The 19,929-nt window shown below is 47.1% G+C and overlaps 1 protein-coding gene across 2 annotated transcripts in view; it reads right to left on the bottom strand.

Moving 5' to 3' along the window:
* BCL2 (BCL2 apoptosis regulator) overlaps positions 1–17,135 on the bottom strand; it is an 88,605-nt gene extending 71,470 nt beyond the window's left edge. For both annotated transcript variants that reach the window (XM_009953520.2, XM_086469366.1), the window contains exon 1: positions 16,548–17,135. In XM_009953520.2, the coding sequence (XP_009951822.2) occupies positions 16,548–17,135 (588 nt within the window). The remainder of the gene's footprint in view (positions 1–16,547) is intronic.
* Between the last annotated feature and the right edge of the window lie 2,794 nt (positions 17,136–19,929).

The following is a 19,929-nucleotide window of genomic DNA, read 5'->3' on the forward strand; positions in this document are numbered from 1 at the left end:
CTGCTGGTGACAGAGAAGCCAGAGCTATCCGCCCCCCTCTATCCCTCATTAAGGCATTTCTCACCTGTGTAACCCTTGCACCAAAGACTTTGCCTTCCAAGATCAAGTTAATCCAAAATGTAGCAGGCAGAGTTCCCTCAGCTCTGTGCTTCCACTGCAACACATTTTTTTCTGATCCTTTCTGTCCATTTCGGTGGAGGGCATGCACACTGAATAACTTACACATTTGTCCATATTAGATACTATTAGCTTCCCATATGACTCTCATTTAAAAAAAAAAAAAAAGAAAAAAAAGAGGAACATGAACATACTAGCCAGCTTGCCTTCAGAAAATTAAAAATCCATCCAAGAACATGATGACAAGATACTTTTGAATGAAAATAACACCAGTATAATCCAAGCCTAGCAAACAATTCCTCTGATATTACAGTCACAAAACATTAAGGCTGATTTTTTGGGTACAAATCAGACTGTGAATCTCAGTCTACATGGCTACTCAGAATGATAGCAGTTATCTCTAAAACTCTCCCGCATTTGGAGGACCAGTGCAAGTCTGCTCATTGCCTAATGCCAGCTGAGGCACTGGGAGAAGCACCGCGATGCTGATGCCTTGCCCCAACCCTCAGCACTGGGGTGAGTTCTACCTGCAGTCGGTAACCAGAGGGGACACACTGCCAAGTGATATGCCCGATATCAACAAGCCACGTACCCAATTACTGACTAACAGCACAGAGTAGACGGCATGACTCCTCTCCAGCGTGCGATCCTGCAACCTCGAGTGACGCTGACATCCAAGGACTGTTTGCCAAGATACTGACTGCTGCACTGGGCCCTGGGGTCATACATCAAATGTTCACATGCACTGACAGATGTTTATGTTGGTCATCCTGACTTAACTCCCATTACATCACTTACCAAGCTACTGATGTTATCATAAACGATTAAACAAGCCGGCAAGGGAGACTCAAATAAAAATTTTATTCCCTCGTGGTATGAGGGCATTACACTCCAGACTGCATCTTGCTCTTAAATCAAATTGAACAACTGCACAAATTCTTTAATTCATTTGGATTCCATATGAAAAAGAGCCTTTGTTTTGTTTGTTTGGTTTTTTTTTTTCAGAAGACTGATTTCATTCATCATTTGACCACTGCAGGATGAATGAAAGGTATTAAAAGGTAATGGGGGAGATCAGACATTGAATGACAAATTATTGGTATAAAACTAAAACCAATTTTGTACTTTAATTAAGGAGCCATTCAGGCTGGGATTCATTTCAGCTACCTTAATTCCTGAGAGTCTACTGCATTATTCAGTGCTTCCAGTAATTTCTGGTTTGTATCGGGACTATTTTTATGGACTGAAAATGACTGAGAGTTTTGAGGGAGCCAAATTAATAAGCAGAGGAAGCCCTCAATCTAGTGTGTACATAACATGCTTGGTGCCTGCTATTGAAATACAGTCTTATTCTCAAATACAAGGGGTTAAATTTAAACTCCATAACCGCCTCTCTGTTGCTTGGTTGTCATTAAGTGCGGGGAGGGAATAGGAAACACTTCACACATCTTGTTTTCTGCTTCTAATACATTTTTGAGTTTTCTACTGCAGGCTTTGCTTGGATGTGTAATCACTGTGGAATGGCTACTATACCCTTGCTACACTGCATAATACTTTCCCTTCCTCCTTCTGTAGGATTCCTCATGAAAATAGGCACTTTGTGTTTTTGGCCCCAAGGACAGAACATAATGTACTGTCTCTAGCAAAAAAAAAAAAAAAAAAAAAAATCATTAAAACATTTTCCACTACTTAAAAAACCCCACCACATGAATTACTACTGTATTTCTTTTACACACATGACCTCATAGATAGATGTATGCATACACACACACACACACATAAATGCATTCAATTTTCAATTTAGCTATTTATAGAGCTCTATAATTTTTCCTGGCTCAAGTTTTAGCAAGCTTTCCATGATGGGGTTCAGTTCACACGGTTTCACAGCCCTTCATTTTGCTTCAAGTCCATATCCATGGAAGATCCCCTCCCTGTCCCAGCCTCCTCCTAGAATCCCATTTAATGTTTTGCTGATTAAATTGGCCAGTTGCTTTACTGAACTCATCACAAAAACCAGTGGGTTTTTTCTTTCCTAAGGAGTCGCATATGTTTTGTCAGTTTTTCTTGTCATCTCCTAGTGGCAATGCTCACTGATGCAGTTGCGTCCATCTACAACCACCCTGGTTTTGCTGATGTAAGATTTGACTCACATCTACGGGGTCTTGGCAAAGAGTCGCAGAAAGGTCTTCCAGCCATGCTGTTGCTCCCTTAAGTAGGAGCAATACAGGTTTCAGGAATGTTTGAGAGTCGTGGAGCCTTCCAGCCAAGCCAGAAGCAGCTCTGGAAGATAGGCATCCACACAATGCTGTTTTCTTGCTCCACTTCCAGTGAGATGAGCAACAAGACCAAAGCACTCAGAGACCTCAAGGTGGGGAAAACTTTTCTCACCCTGGAGTCAGTCTGCTCTTCGATCCCCTCATATTTCAGCAAACTGGCTTGTCCCAGGGTGAAGGACACCCCTGGCTGATCTAGGACAGTTGGGTCTGGTGGTACTTCATCTCTTCCCATCCCCTTTCCAGCTCTCCAGGCTGGGAGGCAAGGCTGAACTGCACTGCAAGCTCCTGTTGCGTGAATACCTACTGAGAGCTAAATGCCCGTTTGTGTAATTTCCAGCTAAAGTCTGCGTTCTTCTAATCCCACACATATACACACACCCCCCTCCCCCGCCATGATAAGGTGCAGTGCTAGAGCACACAGGCACATAAGAACAACAAGAGAGAAACAACTAATTGTCCCCTCTCTCCACTTCACAGAGCTCAGCTTACTCAGGCCAGAGGCGTACAGCCTGCATAAAAGACAGAAAGGCAGAGCTCAGAAAGTAAAAAGCTATTAAAATGAAAACCCATGAGGCAGATAACAGCTTGCTGCCAGACTTTTCAAAATTTAAGTGTTGATTGTTCAGAATTTATGTCTAGATTTTTCTTAAGAATGCAATTTCCTGGCACATGGTACAAGTTGCTCTAGACCTGCATGTCAGCACAGCAGGCATCCTGTTGCAAAGGTTATTATGGAACTATTGAATGTTTTCATGCCAAATTTGTCCAAATTAAACCAAGGGGAATGGAAATACTTTCCCTGGATAGGTGGTGGTTGCATTAGGTGGGTTTGTTTATAAGGAGAATAAAAGTTATGGCTAAATATAAAAGCAGATATATCATAATATTGTCTGAGAACTTGAATAACATGTCATTCAGCCTGCATGCTGTGGAAAGAACATGAAGGTCAAGTCTAAAATAAGATCGGTGACTGTTTGACAATAGAAACATGTAGGAGGTAGAACAGGAGAATTTTCCACATTTTTTTAAATGACATTTTTCTTTCAAAAAATATTCTTGCCTCCTTTGCAACGCGTCTGATGCAAAACCCCATTCAACATCGTGCAAAACATACTACTGAATTCAGCATGGTTTTGATCAGCCCCCTGGCAAACCTGCATTAGTCATTTGTGCCAACTGTTTACTTTTTGCACTATGTTCAGTTAGGAAAATGAAAGAAGGCTGCTCTGTTGCATTTTTGGTTTTGGAGAGTTTCACTTTCTGCTTCAGCCCTCTCATCCTGCTTCCCTGGAAGTCAGAGACTTCAGCGAGGCTACTGCTGCCTCTTAAAGATAAGCATCTCTGGGTTCACAGCATCGGGGAGCTAGCAGAATCCCTGGCAAGGTCAAAAAGAAGGGGGGTGAAAAAAAAGAAAAAGAGCCAAACCACTACTTTATAAAAAAGAAAAAAGTATAAAATCCAAAGTATTCCTTTTTCCATTCTGTCAATCCACCAAAACCTAGGGTGAAGATACGATGTCAGGGACTCAGCATTTCCAAAAGTGCATCCAAGGCAGGGATTTCAGCCCCTGCCCTGAGGCAGAGGTAACGGGCCCCTCAGCAAGTCTTGTAGAAGAAATTGGGAACTCGCAACACCAGTCCTGACAGAGACATCCTATGTACTCCACTTTTACTTCTGTCAGTGATGTCGGAGGTATATTTCTCTTTCCTCTCCTATATTCACTTTTAAATATAGATACAGCCACCTGTGTTACAAAAGGAGCCTTGCAAATGCCCTAATCCCCCTCCCCAACAACCCCACTGACAAAGTCCCATGACTTTAAAGCAAAGGCAGAGACAGAAAGTAGCCCAAGGCAAGGTCTGAAGGCAGCTGCCCTATCTTTCCCCCCGAGCTGTTTCAGACAGTCCATGTAGTTTACAGAGCTAATGTTAAAACATTCATTGCCAGCATGCCACTCCGCAGGAGGACTCTCAGGGTTTCCAGGAGGAAGGGACTGGGGCAGAGGAGGGAGATGTGGGGGTAGAGCATCCTCTCCACAGCTCCACCAAGCTGTCCCTGTCCTCTGGAGGCTCTGCACCAAAGCCAGCTGCCCTTTGGCAAGCCCAGTCCCATGGCTACCCTTTTGCTACCAGGCATCCCCGTATTTCAAGTGGGAGCTCAGGTAAAACGAGAGGAGCTTTCTTACTCCTCAAGCACAAAGATGCCTTTCTGAAGCCACAGGGGAAGGGAGGGAGGAAAGCAGTCTGCAAGGTCTCTGTCCAGGGGAGGACTTGTCTCCTCTGAAGGACCTCTGATGAGGCTGCAGGAGAGGCAGAGCAAGGAGCCAGTGCCTTGTAGCACACCAGCCTTGCTGGGGGGGTCAGGAAAGTCCCTGGGCAGAGCCCAGCCAGAGCCCGCTGTGGGGCAGAGGGGCTGCAGGGACAGGTCCTGCTCAGGTCTGTGCTTACAGCCCCGTTTCTCCTGACCTCCAAACCCTGTGGCAGACAAGGCCAAAATTAGTATCACACCATGGGCTGGCACACGATGGCTTTGACCCTAATGATCCCACTGGGAATGCAGTATTGTTCTGGCCCTATTAACAATAATTTGCATGTTGTCTAATGGCCCTGGGAGGAAAAAAATAAAAAGAGTAGCAGGCCCTGAGGGAGGAGAAAAGGAAATGGGAGTGCTGCCATTTTCTTCTGAGAAACGGCAAAATAAGAAGGCTGACTTTTACGGAGCTAGAGGTAAAACTAGTCATTGCAAAATTATTTAGTATCTAACATAATCATCCAGCCTTTGTTGCTTCAAGGCAGGGTTTTGAGAACCTAGGCCATTTAGATATACCAAAGAGCTCTTGTCAAACCAGCCTGGCAGGGACCTTGATCACAGGAAACTAATTTTAGCGGGACTCTAAGTCTTTCCCAAGGCACTCGTGACAGTGACCTTTCATGGTGACATGATAAGGACTTGCTCTCAACAGAAGGGTCTGAACTGCTGAGGCAAGGGACATCTGCACACAGCATTTCTCCATCCTACTTGGAGCCTTATACATAAAGAACAGTCAGTAACACCAAGCTGCCACAGTTCCAGTCTTATTTTTTTTTGTTGAGAGGAGATTCTTTAGGGATCAAAGTGTCCTCAAAACTAAACAAGCTGGCTGTCCATCCCATCCAAGGGAACAGGTAGTTTATTCTAGCTGTCAGTAACTGCAAACCAAACAGCTCCTCTCCCACTGTCAGTTTTAGCTCTAGGCCAGTTATTAAAATTAAACAGTTTTGTTTGTGAGAATGATGTATTTGCATCTGCGGGGAGGAAAGAAGGGAGCAGAAAGGGAAAAAAAGAGCAAGTTTTCTAAAATAAACCCTAAGCCCATTGACACAGCCTAACAGCATGCCAGTGCTGCCCCTTCCTTCAGCCCATTAAACTGCCACACAAGTCCCAGCCTGCAGGATGAGCTACCATGCCCCAAGCATCCTTCTCACTGGGTCATGGAAAATAAGATAAAATAATTTTTTAAAAAGGCAAAAAAAATGCAATTGCTTGCAAAATAAACACACTATTCCCTTGTGAAACAATCACCCTCAACAGATACGAAAAAAGGTACAAAGAGATCCCTTGACAGGTTTCCCCCCTACTTGTGCCACCCAGGCTGGAAAGCAGAAGGGGCAGCTCCCCTTCTCATGGTCCTAAAGCACCAGGAGGCTCATCAGCTTGCCCCTGGGGCTAAGGCACAGCTTTACTGGCCGAAGCTGAACAGGACCAACTTCTAGAAAGCCGCTGGCCCATGCAAGCACTGTCAGAGGGATATTTGTAGCATCCCAGGCCAGGTTCCCCTTGCAGCGAGGGCGCCTGGGGAAGCTGAGGAGCACTCTCCAGGCAAAACCCAAGGTAGCCTCACTCCAGTTTTTCCACCACTGCACAGATGTGCCCAACCATCCACTACAACCAAGGCTTTGTACAACACTTCATAGATCCCTTTTTGGGTCTGCCCACATGCTCACTGCTATATGAGGCTGGCTACTGCCAGTTTCAGCATCCATACTGGAAAAAAAATAGCTATTGATTCCAACTGGGCAAGGATTTCACACATTCAGTCCAGAGCCAAATACATGAATTTTCTACTGCAGGATTTTTTTGCAGTAGCTGCGAGCTACTGCAGAAGCCTGAACAAACTCCAGGCCAGCTCATTTACCTGCAGCCTTGATTGCCACCTGACATTTCAAGTGATTGGTTTTATTTCCTCCCTTGCCAGAGCGCCCTGCCATCACACTCCAACCCCAGGAGGAGGAAAGCCTTTCCCTCACTCAGGCTTCATGGCAGTGCTGCTATTTATTGCAGATCTGGGCAGCAGAGAAAGGAACAGGTCAAGCTGGAACCTGAAAATAACACTGATGTTAGACCTCCTGTTCAGGACCTTTCTCATCCAGCAGCAGACTGGGGATTAGATATTTAGACAGCATGACTTACTGTGATTTGCCAGATTACTTCAGGAGAGGGGCTTTGGAGATGTCTAACTTGAACTAAAATTTGCAGACACTTGGAGCACGATGTAGAATTTCCTTCTGTTATGAACAAGGGAGCTTTTACTTAAGTTTTTTTAATGTCATTTTTTACTTGAGCTGAGCGTACATTCTTGTGAAGTTCAACAGATTTTACTGATCTGCAACACTGACCATCTTATTCTGCTAATGGAAATGCCAACTCACTTACTACTGTATTTGAATTTCTCTTTGAATTTTTTAACGTTTTTTTCCCTAGAAAAAAGATTAGAAATAGGGTCCTCTACTACATTTTATAATACATGGTCTGAACATGCCATGAATATTCTTCAGAAAGGAGTTGTTTCTGGCAATAGCTATTCCACCACAAAGACACGCTACAGGACTGTTTGGTACCGCAGAGGGAGGCATTTCACTGGCCTCCCGTCCAAGGTCCTATCCTGACTTTCCAGTGACTCACTCAAGTCTCTCCAGAGCACACAACAGGAATTTTGTCTCCTAAGCCTCAGTTCAGCAAGACAGTTAAAACTAACTTCAACCTCATGGTCAAGCCCAAAGGCTTGATTACTACTCACTTTTTTTTTTCCTCGATGTTTTAGAGTTAAAATCACTTTTTCTGCCTGTATGTCAACATTTAATGAAGCTTGTGAATGGAAGCAAAGGAATACATGTTCATGAAGATACTTCTTACAAGAGCTTATTGCTCCTTCCCCTGAAGTGCCACAGACAGTTTTTACACATGGTGGGAATGGAAAAGGAAGGACAATTTCCTTCTTGAAACACTGATGAACTGTGCTGATATATATAGGAAAACAATAACATTGTCAGTTGCCATTTCTCACACTGCTCACCCTTTTCCTAAATAAAAACTAGAAATCAACACCTGAAACCGATCTGTTTAATCTGTTTCCATCACAAGCATTGCTAAACACATCTGAACAGTGGAGCTAAAACAGTTTAAGCCTAATTTCCATTTAAGTTTTTCTTTCTTCTACCTCCTCTCCACTCAAATCTCACCCCAGGTAGTTTCACAATCTGACTCACTTTGCTCTTTCCCAGGCTAGCAAGCCCCAGCAACAACAAAATGTAACACTACAGAATTGAATTTTATTCTAAACCTCAAATTACCATGATGGACATTTTGTTCAATATTGTACCTTGTATCACTTCCATATTTTCATTAAAAAAGATCAGCCCAACTCATCATAGCATGGTGGGCAACAATACCTTTCCCAGACCTGGTATGCTGTATAGCCAGCAAGAACACCAATTTCATAGCTGGGTTAACTGAAAAAGAGAGATACTACTGATTTGCCCCATATCCTATCGTGTACTTAGTACTAAAGCCAAGAAGAGGAAGTTAAGTTTTGGCTCTCAGTTGCTTTCTCAAACAACTGTGCAACAGTCTCTTTCCATCACTATGTGGGAAAAATGGGGCCTTTTCTGTTTGATCGTACCTGGCCCCTGTACATAAATTACTTACTGAAGCACTCTGAAACCCACTAAGTTGCCTTTTCAACCAACAAAATGGAATCACCCTTTTTATGCTTCAATAAAATAAAACAGCAATAAAATGATGTATGCACTGAAGGATGCTGACTACTTTTAACCAACTCTAAATGTGGCAATTCGTAACAGATCCTCAGTCAGCGCAGGAGTAAATTCAGTGATGTGGGTGCTCTTAGCAACACAACAAGCACATTTACAGTTACCTTTACAAAACACATGCAGAAGTAAGAAGTTTTCCCTGGATGGATGAGACCAGCAGTGCCTCCATCCCAGTATCCCCAGTTATCAACCAGCACCAGGTACTCTGGGCGAGAAGCAACATAATACCTAATTTTTAAATAGTATTCCCCGAAGAAAGGTCTACCCTCAGCACCTGGTGATCTCATTTCAGCAACTGATGTTAAATTTACCCCAAGGTATATGACTGCCCTTCCAAGCAATTTTACTCAAACATAGTATAGATGTTTTCCTTACCCTTATAAAAACCTAAACCTTTCTTAATTACAACTTAGTGCTTCCACTCAGAGTTCTCCCATGAAAACAGCTCCCAAAGGTTAATCATGCATTGCAGACAAGGCTGTTTTTCTCTATTAGTTGAAAACCTGTGGCCTTTTCATTTGATCTTATTTTTCTTGCCGCATATACAAAGTAAACATAACTACAATTGTCCAATTAAGTGCCTTTTCCTGTTCCTATTGAAGTCAATGGCAACACTTTCTAAAATCAGATTTGTTTTCTTACTCATTAACTGTAAAATCCAGAAACCTGAAAGGAACTTTCTAGTGAGGGGAATTTAGCAAAGTCTATTGATATACAATAATTATGACAGCAAACTCACATTAGGATAAAATAACAGAAAATAAATTCCAGACTTCTAGATGCATTTAAGAAAGTTACCTGGTTTCATAGTTTCAGGAGAAAAAAAAAAAAGAAAAGAAAAAAAAAAGCCATCAGATTGTTAATGAGACTGAAAGCCAGAGAAAAATAAAAATCCCTCAAATCTGTCATCGGCATTCGCGTTTGCCAAGAAGGCCTGAATGTTATCCTGCTGGGGAAGAGAAGATTTATGGCACCACACACCTTCATCCATCCTATTACGATATATGCAATGGAAAATAAAACAGGCCGGTACTGCTCTCAGAAATAATTGGTATTTTGCTGCCACCGAGTAACAAGTATTGTTACTATTACTACTAAATCTGCAGGAAAGCAGCCATGAGGTGCTAATAAATAAATTATTTTTAAAAATCCAACAAATGAAACAGGGCTAGGCTTCACACTCCAAGGGCGTGAAGGACAATAAAACAGGCCAGGGAAGGAGGTGGGAAGGGCTGGACCTGGCGTGCACAGTGGCCGATGGCCGTGTGGCAGCACACAGGACTGTGTCTGCCGCTCAATGCCCAGCACCAGCAGCGGTGACGGACTGGGATGGTCAGAAAGGCCTGCAGAAAGCCAGGCACCACCAAGCCCACCACGAAGTGGAAAGACAAAACAGGTGAAGAACCAGACACTCACCAAATACGAGCGTGTGTGTGATGGGGGCAGGCAGCATGCCTGGCTGGCACACCATGGGCGCATGGCTGCATGCTCACCCCTGCCCAGCCACACCCTTCACCCTAACCCCACTCACCAAAAGGGATGGAAATGCAACAGAGAAAAAATTTAAAAATCACTTTGCAGCAGGAAGGGTTATTAATTTAACCAGACCTATTGTGCTGGTTTTTAGCTACGGCTGCTCGACTGCCAAGGCTGCCGACCCAGACCCCAGGCCAGGAGCGAGTGCCCGGCTGCCCCACCAGCAGCCCCAGGGAAGGCCTGCAGTGGCTAAAATGCTGCGGGCTAGCCCGACGAGGCAGCTGCGGAGCGAGAGGGGAGACAAGGACACAGCAAGATTGCTGGCAGCTCGCATTAGCGAGCAGAGCAGTGTATGGAGAGCCAGTCCTGCTCTGAGCCCTGGGCTTGGCATCCCTCAGTGGCAATGGCGGAGCACGAGGCTGGCTCACCTGTGTGCCAGGCACGAACCATCACACGAGACCAAAACCACAGCAGACGTTTCGGCAACACCTGAGCGCCAATCCCATTTCCTATGTCCACCTCCCTCCTCCATCCCAGGTCCAACCCACTGAAAGATGACCCTCTCGTCAAGGGCACAAGGACTTAATGTTTGCCGGCGATGCAGCACAAAGTTCCCATGCTGCCTTAGGAAGCCCAGGCCCTGGTATCTGGCCGCTGAGAAAATGCTTCTGCTCCACATGCAATTTCACACGTCATTGCATGAGTCCTGTGATTCTCCTGCTAAAGGCATGCTTTGCCATTGGAAACGCTCGTGCCTCGGCAGAAAAAATCAACTGGCTTTTCTTCATGGATTACCGAATCCGAATTTCAAGCTATATACTCGAAAAACTAAGCTACTTACTGCCCAGGAGAGCTAACGCAGCAGCTCGAGAGAGGCCTGTGTTAATACAGGCACAGAACTAACTTCTTTCTCAATATTGAAAGTAAAGTAAAACTTTTTAATAGGATTGCTGTTTGAACTTTATGGTTCTTTGCAAGATCAAGGCAAATGACATCATCTCCATAACCGAGACCCCTGGTTCTGAAATTTTAAAGGTCACAGTCAATTTTTTTTTTTTTAAAAAAAAAGGAACAACAACAAAAAAAGACCAGGCTTCTGAGAAAATACGCAACCTAACATTGTTGCAAGTTACAGAGAAAGCTATTATAAATGAAAGAGACTAGAGAACCACAACCATTTTCTCTTTCTGCCCTAGCTCCTCTGCTTGATTCGGCACAGATCCCTCACAGAATTAATTTCTCGCTCTTCAACAGCAGCAAAAGGAAAAATATTTTGATAATATTTTGAGAATTCGATTATAAACCCACAAAGCCACAAAAACTGGCAAAGGACCTAGAAGGTGTAACACTTGAAACTGCCAATTCATTTATTTAACTGAGTGGATTTCAGATAGTTTCCTTTTACCAGTCAAACAGTGACTTGGGGTTAGTCCCACTGGGGATTGAGTTACAAGGCCCCATGTTGCTAGCAAAAAACTCAAAGCAGGCTCTGCTCCAGCACGGGGCATCCAGCTCCAAGCAAGGCACCATCCCATGCCAGACGAGCAAGAGCCTTTTGCTCGGGACTTGCAAGAGAAGCAGCGTGCTGTGCAGGCAGGTGCCTGGCCGAGCTGCTGGGAGAGCAGCTCCAGAGCCCAAAGGGGATGAGATCTCAGTCAGCAGCCCACACACGAGCATGGGAAGGCCCCTGAGTCACACTGATATTCACAACCTCTAGCTGTCCTGGAGGCAGACGCATCTGCCATCCCTCACCGTCACGTGGGGGCTATGGTCCCTTGCAGGGCACGGCAACTCTCCATGCTTCTTTTCAAAGGCGTGCTACCAAGCAAAGAAAATTAATGATTTACTAGGTAAAAAAAAAAAAAAAGAAAAAAAAAAAAGAAAAGAAAAGAGGAAGCTCAGTGATTAGGGCAGTCAAGCCAGTGGAAGGGAAACAGCGGGTCTAGTCACTGGTCCAAGAAGCGTTTACGCATTTGGCTGCAGACAGCCACCTGAGAAAACACATCAGACAGTGGGAATTAGACACCCTGGTTCTTCCTCCTCTGACAAATGAAATCTCACCCCTGCAGAAGGAGGAGCCCTGTTGCCAAAGGGAAGGACATCTCAGCAAAACCAGCAGCCACCTGGCAGGTGAAGCCTCCTGAGATGTTGGAAATGTGGGTGTAAACCCCACCCTGGCCTGGCAAAGGTCTCGTAGGCAAAACTCCCATTACCTCAGGAGAGGGATTTAACCAAGGAGCCACGAGAAAACACGGGGGCTTCTCCCCAGCTACATTTGTGTGTGAGGATGGCGTGTGAGTGACAATGGCTGGGCCAGAGGATACCTGCTGGCTCCAGGACACAGAGGGTCTTGGGAATGGTGTCCCCCACAGCACACCAAGCAGCTCCCCTCCCTCAAGGCAGAAGTAGCTCCTGGATGGCTTGGGTGAGGAATGGCGGGAAGCCGGGGATCTCTGTCACCTTTCTGGCCAGGCAGGCACTCAGAGGATGCAAGCACTTATGTTCCACCCAAGGTCCACTTCAGACATCTAAATCCTTCCCCATATCTGGCCTTAACTCTTGAACAGAATAAAGAACTGCAATAAAAGAACAGAATCGGATGAAAATGCCATCTGCTATGAAAATGGCATGACTACCGCATTCCTGGTCCACCTGTAAACATTGTCATTTAAAATTATGCTTTCTTGGCTGAATTTTCAACACAACACTGCTTCTCTCACCTGGGCTTCTTTACATTTTTTACATCAAAAATGTACTTTTTTACATGTATATGATGGTGCCTGTGTCTCATTCTATAGTTCTCATGCTCTGACTTTTTCTTGAACAGTTTGGGGAGGAAGATGTACATTGGACTAGAAGCGCCCAGAGCTGAGCATGGCTCCCACGTACATTAGGTTGTGTGCCCAAAGGGCGAACCCATCATGGCAAGACAAACACCATTATGGTTATTTCCCCCACACCAGCTGCATTACATTCAATGTTCCCCACATCAAAGTCAAAAGTCACCAAGCACAACAGCCTGCTGCCAAGCCAGTCCTTCTGCAGCTCAAACACCAGGCTCTAAAAAATGAAATGAAGCCATTAAGTTGTCAATCAGAAAGCATACATCATACCACCTACCATGAAATTGCAGAGATGAGCTGGTTCTCCTCTTATTTCTTTTGTAACACAATTAAGATGTTATCAGGCCAAAGTACAATATTGCGGTATCCTGGCCTATGTGAAAATCTTTGAAAGCTGCATTTATTTGCCGCCAGAACCACAAGCTAATAATACAGCCTCCATGCAGGCAGTCCCCATCTGTTGCTTCTTCTAAGTTTCAAACAAACCCGTGACAAACTGTGTATTGTCAGGATATTAACAATCCCTGGACACCATTAACAGCAATGTCTAGTGCCTAAAATTTATACTCCACCAGCTATATCGTCTTCCAACCTGACCTTCAATATGCTGCTTCCCTTCTTCATTTTCCTTGCAACATAAAGAATTCATGTGCTGATAATACATTGCCAACTTACAGAATTGACTTAAATCAAACAGATAAATAAGAAAGTAATTCCAATCACACTTCAGACCCAAGTGTAAGACATAGGCCCATACAACAGACTCGCAGCGTGCGCTGTCCAGCTTACTCGCTGTGTAACATATGCTCGTGACAAACTCCGATGCTCACTTCTCTACTGCTACACAGCCTCTAATGAACTTATCACTCCACAATATACCGGGGAGCCACAACATAAAGGCTACAACAGCCAGCACTCCTGCTTGTTGCAGCATCCTGCAGGATAGGGAGGTCTTGCAGGCAGCCATGCTGAGGTCCTACAAAGCCTCGCCACCTAAAAGGTGATCAGCTACTTTGGAAGAGCCATTTATGATGCTTTAAGAAGGTTCGTACATGGGCTATGGCACAAGTGCCAGGCTGAAGGCCAAGTGCATATATTAAAGCATCCTTTTCCCCTGACAGATCCTGAAAGCTAGGAAAAGAAAAAAAGAAAAATACACTGCCCCATGCCATCCTTGATTTCTTCTGTCTGAAGAGAAGATCCCAAAACTCATGTTTGCAATGTCATGTCAGTTTTTCACTCTTTCTAATGAGCTAGAAGGTTTTGCCTGTGTTTAATAATCCCACGGCTCAAAGGCACCAGCCATTTACCAGACAGACAGGCAAATGGCACCTTGGGGTGATATTTTGCACATCTTCTTCCATGTGTACATTACAAATAACACGTGGCAGTAAACAGCATCACATGCATCCAAACCCTGGAGCTTTTGTTTACAGGAAACCTCAATAATCAACTAAATGGCTACCGATAAGCATCTTTTCCTTTTAAAGGCAGTCAGCGTTTATAGTCCGAGTTTCTTTTATTTCTAACCGTCAAGAAACAGCTCCAGCACTCGCCTCATCTGGCCAATCACGCCTGGTAACACCTGTCTTTTCACATTCTCGGTTTTATTCGTTATTTATATTTCTCTTTACACAATACACCCGCAGGACAATACATCTCCAGCATGCTTACGGATTTGATCCAAAGCTCACTGGAGTCAACAGAATGACTTCACTGGCTCTGGAGCAAACCGAGGGCCCCAGCTCTGCAAATGGGCTTCCAGCCTGAGGAGGGACTTACGCACAAGTTAGGCATCCCAGCCCAGAAGTGCAATCGCAAAATCCCTAACCCTTTAGCTGCTCATCTTTTAACCAGCCAAGGTCTCCAAAAGCCCGAACTGTTTGCAGATTTTTTTCCCCCCAGTTATGTGTTTCATGAAAAAAAAAAACCACCAACAACAAACCCTCTGTAGTGATCCATGAAAAGGCCTCTCAGGGGCTAGGTCTCCCTCTCCCAAGTGTGGCCCCAACCACTAAGCGCTGAAGTAATTTTCTCTGTGTGTATCTATATATATGTGTGTCTGTATATGTATGCATATTTGTATACACATATATTATATGTATACGTACAGATATTATAGATATGTGTATCAACACACATGCACGCACACACATTTTTTGCTCCCCCTTCTGGCCCCATGAATCTTGAATTTTTTTTCTTCTTGGTGGAAGCAGGGGAGAGCAGGTGAACGATCCTGCCTCCAACGTGACTTGTAGCCAGGATCTGCAGCATCCCTCTGGGAGGTGCGCAATGTGGATTCCCGCTGAGAAAAGGGCCCCAAAGCCTTACTCCCTGCTACAGCCGCACGTAGCTGTCCTCTGGTTCCCCAGACACATACACCCTTTAGTCAGGCGGGTTCAGCAGCAGGAAGGCAGCATCTCTGTTTTTTAACAGAGATGGTCATTGCAGGTGGCACATTACTGAGCCTAAACACCAACTTAGCAAGAGACCTAATGCTGAGAACTTAATGCGGTAATGCTTCACAAACATCAGGCTTCCAAACCATGTTAACTAGGAAACACACATTTTACATTCCTTTATACACGCCTCTTAAAAGGTGTGCTGGGTAATTGAGACAGCTCTCTGTATTTCGTGGGGGACCGGACCTGAAATTGCCAGTGTCCTACCCAGCTGACCTCCATCTCTAAGTGACTTACACCAGCTCTAAGCCCATACGTAAAGTTTCTTCTTCAGTATAACTTTTGCCATTTCTTCCTCCAACACATTAATATCATAAGCTTTACACATACAACAGGGTTGGTTTGCGGGAGAGCAGCTGGGACCACATTTGTTACAGTATATCAATTAATACAGGAAAAAGGGAAAGAAATACCATTCCAATTTTGATGCGGTTATTTATTTTGGAAAGAGAGAGAGAAAAAAGGAAAGGCTTTTGATTGACTACCAGTGTAAGAGCGGTCCATTTTCCACGAGTGGAAATTTTCCTTTTCTGGGTGATGCCGAAGCCAGCCCTGGCCAGAGGTGATCTTTACGCCAGAAACACAGTCACCCATTGGATCACAACAAATACTCATTTTCCAGAACAATCCCACGGACATGGCTCCCAGCACCTTTGTTTCATCTCAAGACAAAGGCAGATCTTTCACACTAGACATATCCTATACCATAAAACCCCACTGCAGTTGCCACCGCAGCCATAGATGCCGGCACTGATGGCCACCTGCCTGCCCACAGCACCGGGATCCCATGTTCGTCGTGCGCCCACCTGGCACATCACCCCTAACGGGCAGGGACGCCTATGCGCACACACGCACGTGTGTCCTTGCTGCTCCCGCGCCCAGGACCTGCCACGACGTGCCTGTCCCTGGCACCTCTGCTGCTCCTTCCCACCCTGCCACAGGACCCTGGCTTGGCCAGGGCTGCTGCTGCCAGCAGGCGAGGGTGGACGGGAGGATAGGAGAGCAGACACTGCTGATGAAGAGGGTGCCTCGCTCACCCTTTTTGCTCCCGAGCTGTAGGTGCACCCCCCACCCCAAACCGCACCACCATAACCCCGCAACGAGGTGAAACTCCACAGCTGGCAAAAGGCCTACACTGCTTCAGCACACACCAGGGCAGATGCCCTCGAGACAAACCTTTTGCTCCCCACAACTCAAGCGCAACCCGCCTGGCACTGTCCACCCTGGAGCCCCACCAGCCATGGGCCAGAGCTGGGAGGGGGAAGAAGTGATCAAGAGACGTACCCAGCCTCCGTTGTCCTGGATCCAGTTGTGCAGGTGCCGGTTCAGGTACTCGGTCATCCAGGCAGCGATGCTGTCTACGAGGGGAGACATCTCCCGGTTGACGCTCTCCACACACATGACGCCGCCGAACTCGAAGAAGGCCACGATCCTGCCCCAGTTAACCCCGTCTCGGAAGAGCTCCTCCACCACCGCCACGAAGCGGCCCCTGGCCGTGAAGGGTGTCAGGTGCAGCTGGCCGGACATTTGGGCAAAGTCCCTCTGGTAGCGGCGGGAGAACTCGTCCCCTGCCTGGCGCAGGGTGAGGTGGACGACCTGGGGTGCGGGGCGCAGCCCCTCAGCTGGGGGTGCGTGGCTAGCAGCAGCCGAGCCGGGGGGCTCGGGGTGCGGAGACACCAGCCCAGTGTGATCAGAGGAAGTCCCAGCAGCAGCAGCAACCGCAGCAGCAGCAGCAGGAGGAGAGAGACCTGGAGACAGGGGTGCCCTGTCCTCACCGGCAGCCCAGTCGTATCCCCTCTGCGAGAGTTTATAGTGGATGTACTTCAGCACTATCTCCCGGTTATCGTAGCCTCTTCTCCCCGGATGAGCCATAATTCCCAAGTGGAAGCAGCAAGAGGAAGGGAGAGAGGAAGAAGAGGAGCAGGATGAACCCAAAAAAGTAAAGCAGCCAATAATAATAAAATTAATAACACCAAAAATTATAATCCAGTTACTGTATCGGGCACGGTTTCATTCATGGTGGTGTGGGGGAGTTCTCAGGGTCTCGGAGGTACTTTTGTCTTCTCAGTGTTTCCTCCTCGGTTTGAGATGCACGGTATAAATAGGGATTAAAATGCTGTAAATACTTTACTTCCAGGTGCACATTTATTACTTATTATAAATTTAGTTTAGGACCATTTCCTCCTTGGTGTTGAAATACATCTTAAAAAATATTATACTGATTCAAAATCAGGTGCATTTTCCCCTAGGTGCTGAACTACCACGGACACAAAGGAGCAGACGAACACACACCGTAAAAACTGCAATTCAATACGATTTGCTAAACAGCCTTGGATGAACGTTAATCCAATGCACTTTAAGCTAGAAACCTCAACACTGCTTTTTTTTTTGTTAAGTTACACAAACTAAATTTCCTCTGTAAAGTACTTACTTGGACTATAAATATGTTCCTCTGTCAAGTTTCCTCTAAAAAAAAAAATAGCAACAACAAAACCCAAACATCACAAGTCTTCGGAAACGTTAAGTTCTGGCCGCTTTGATTTGATGCTTCAAGTCACCAAGGGGATGGGAAAGGGACAAAAAAAATTATATCTACGATTTCAAATGTTTTTTCCCAGACTCCTGTTTAACAGACATCTCCAAAGATGTGTCAAAGCTCAGAAAATCCCGCCTCGCAGCCCGGGAAGGCGAACAACCCCAAAGAGACGGAAAATCCTGGAGACCAGATGAACCACATTTGAATCCAAGCTCTCGCAGAAGTGCTCCGTTTTTCCCTCCAGTGTAACGTACAGACATATGCATTTACGTAGTTTCATTCAGACACCGATCGTAGGAGCCCGGTGCTTCCACACATACGCACGCACACACCAAAAAAAAAAAGAAAATATATATTTAGGAAATGAATTCTTTTTCACACGAGCGTAAGAAAAAAAAAATGAATAAAAAATAAAGAAGGAGAATTGCTTTTGACTGTGGCTCCGGGGAGAAATGCCATTTCCCGAGCAGCTTTGTACCAGAGGAGGAAGAGCCCCCGGCGCCGCCGAGGAGGGGCGCGGACGGGGCGTGTGTGCGCTGTGACCGGTGCCGATAGGGACCGCGGCCGCGGCGCCGCTGCCCGCCCGCCCCCCCGCCCGCCCGCGCAGCCCCGCGCACCCGCCGCCTCCGGGCGGCTCCTCCGGGCGCTCCGCGCTGCTGCTGCTGCTGCCGGCGGCGGCGGCTCCGGGCGGCTCCGGGCGGCGGCTCCGGGCGGCGGCTCCGAGCGGCGGCGGCGGCGGCGGCGGGCGCGGGCGGGGAGCTCTCCCGGCGGCGGCGGCGGGGGGAGCGGAGCGGGCGGCGGGGGCGGGGAGAGGCGGGGAGGAGCGGAGCCCGAGGGGGAGGCTCCGGCTCCGGCCCCGGCCCCGCAGCCGGGCGCAGTGGTTTCCTAGAGCTCCACCTCACGCTTCATTCAAGAAAAGGGGGAAATGGGGAGGGGGGTGCTAAAAAAAATTAAAAAAAAAAAAAGAAAAGGCGGCGGGGGGAGTCGAGCAGCCCCGCGCAGCCCGGGCCCGCCCTCCATTGCGGCGCGGGCCTGGGGCCGACGGCGGGGCAGCGGCGGCGGGGCGGAGCGGCGCGGCGGGGCGGCACCCGGGCTGCGGGTGGTGCTGGCGCTCCGCGCCGCGCCACCGCCTCCGCCGGCGCGGAGGAAGCGGGCGGTGGGGGGTTGCGGGCTGCCGGCCCTCCGCGGGGGTGCGCCCCGCGCCTCTGCCGCCCCGCGCGGGAGGGGCGAGGCTGCGGCAGCTGCGCGGATTTATTTAAAAGTAGAGAATAATTGTGTATATATATATATATATACACACACGAAGTGGGGGTTGGGGAGGAGAAGAAAGCTCGATTCACCCTTTTTAAAAAGAAAAGCGGCCCGATGTAGGCGGGCAGGGGGTCCAGGCGGGTCTGCCCTGGCAGCAGCCCATGGTGCCGGGCCGGGGGACACCTCTGCAGGGGACCCCCCCGGCGGTACGGGTCCCCGCGCACCTGCTCCACGCATGCCCCCCGGGCGGTTTTCTGGCGTGCCTGTGGGACAGGCGGGGATTTTAGGACCTTCTGCTGTTACAGGACTCAAATTTGTCCCTGCGCTCGGCCTGAAGACTTTTCTTTTTTTTTTTTTTTTTTTTTTTAAGATTGAAAAGCGGGGAACCTGTTTGGAGATTCGATTAATCTGGAGCTTGACCAAAGAAGCCGAGTTAACCTTCCAAGTAGGTTAAACCCAGAGCGCTGGGAAGAAGTGATAGCTCAGTTCCCCCGCTGCTACCCCGACAAGCGATATCAGGGCAGGGATGAGCAATGCTGGGACAGCCCCGGCTGAAATGGGGACCCATCCCAGGGTAAAGCCAAGTGAAACGGGAGCCAGAGCTACTCAGCATCTTTCTCTGCTTAATATGAGAGGGGGAAAGGGGCGTTTGATAAATTCTGCCAATTTTTGTCGATATGAGGGTGACTGGGATGATAATCTCAACTATAAACTACCCTGAAGCTAAAGCGCATAAATAAAGCTGTGAACGTGAGTTATTTTGACAAGGGGCGTAGGGAATGAACGCGCGCTGCCTTCCGAGCCCCCGTTTTCAGGTCGCGTTTCCTTCGCACACGGACCCATCAGTCAGCTCCCCCGCAGGGGACCGGGAGCTGGGCG

This window comes from Leptosomus discolor, chromosome 8, assembly GCF_034619465.1.
Source record: "Leptosomus discolor isolate bLepDis1 chromosome 8, bLepDis1.hap2, whole genome shotgun sequence".
NCBI classification, from domain to species: Eukaryota; Metazoa; Chordata; class Aves; order Leptosomiformes; family Leptosomidae; genus Leptosomus; species Leptosomus discolor.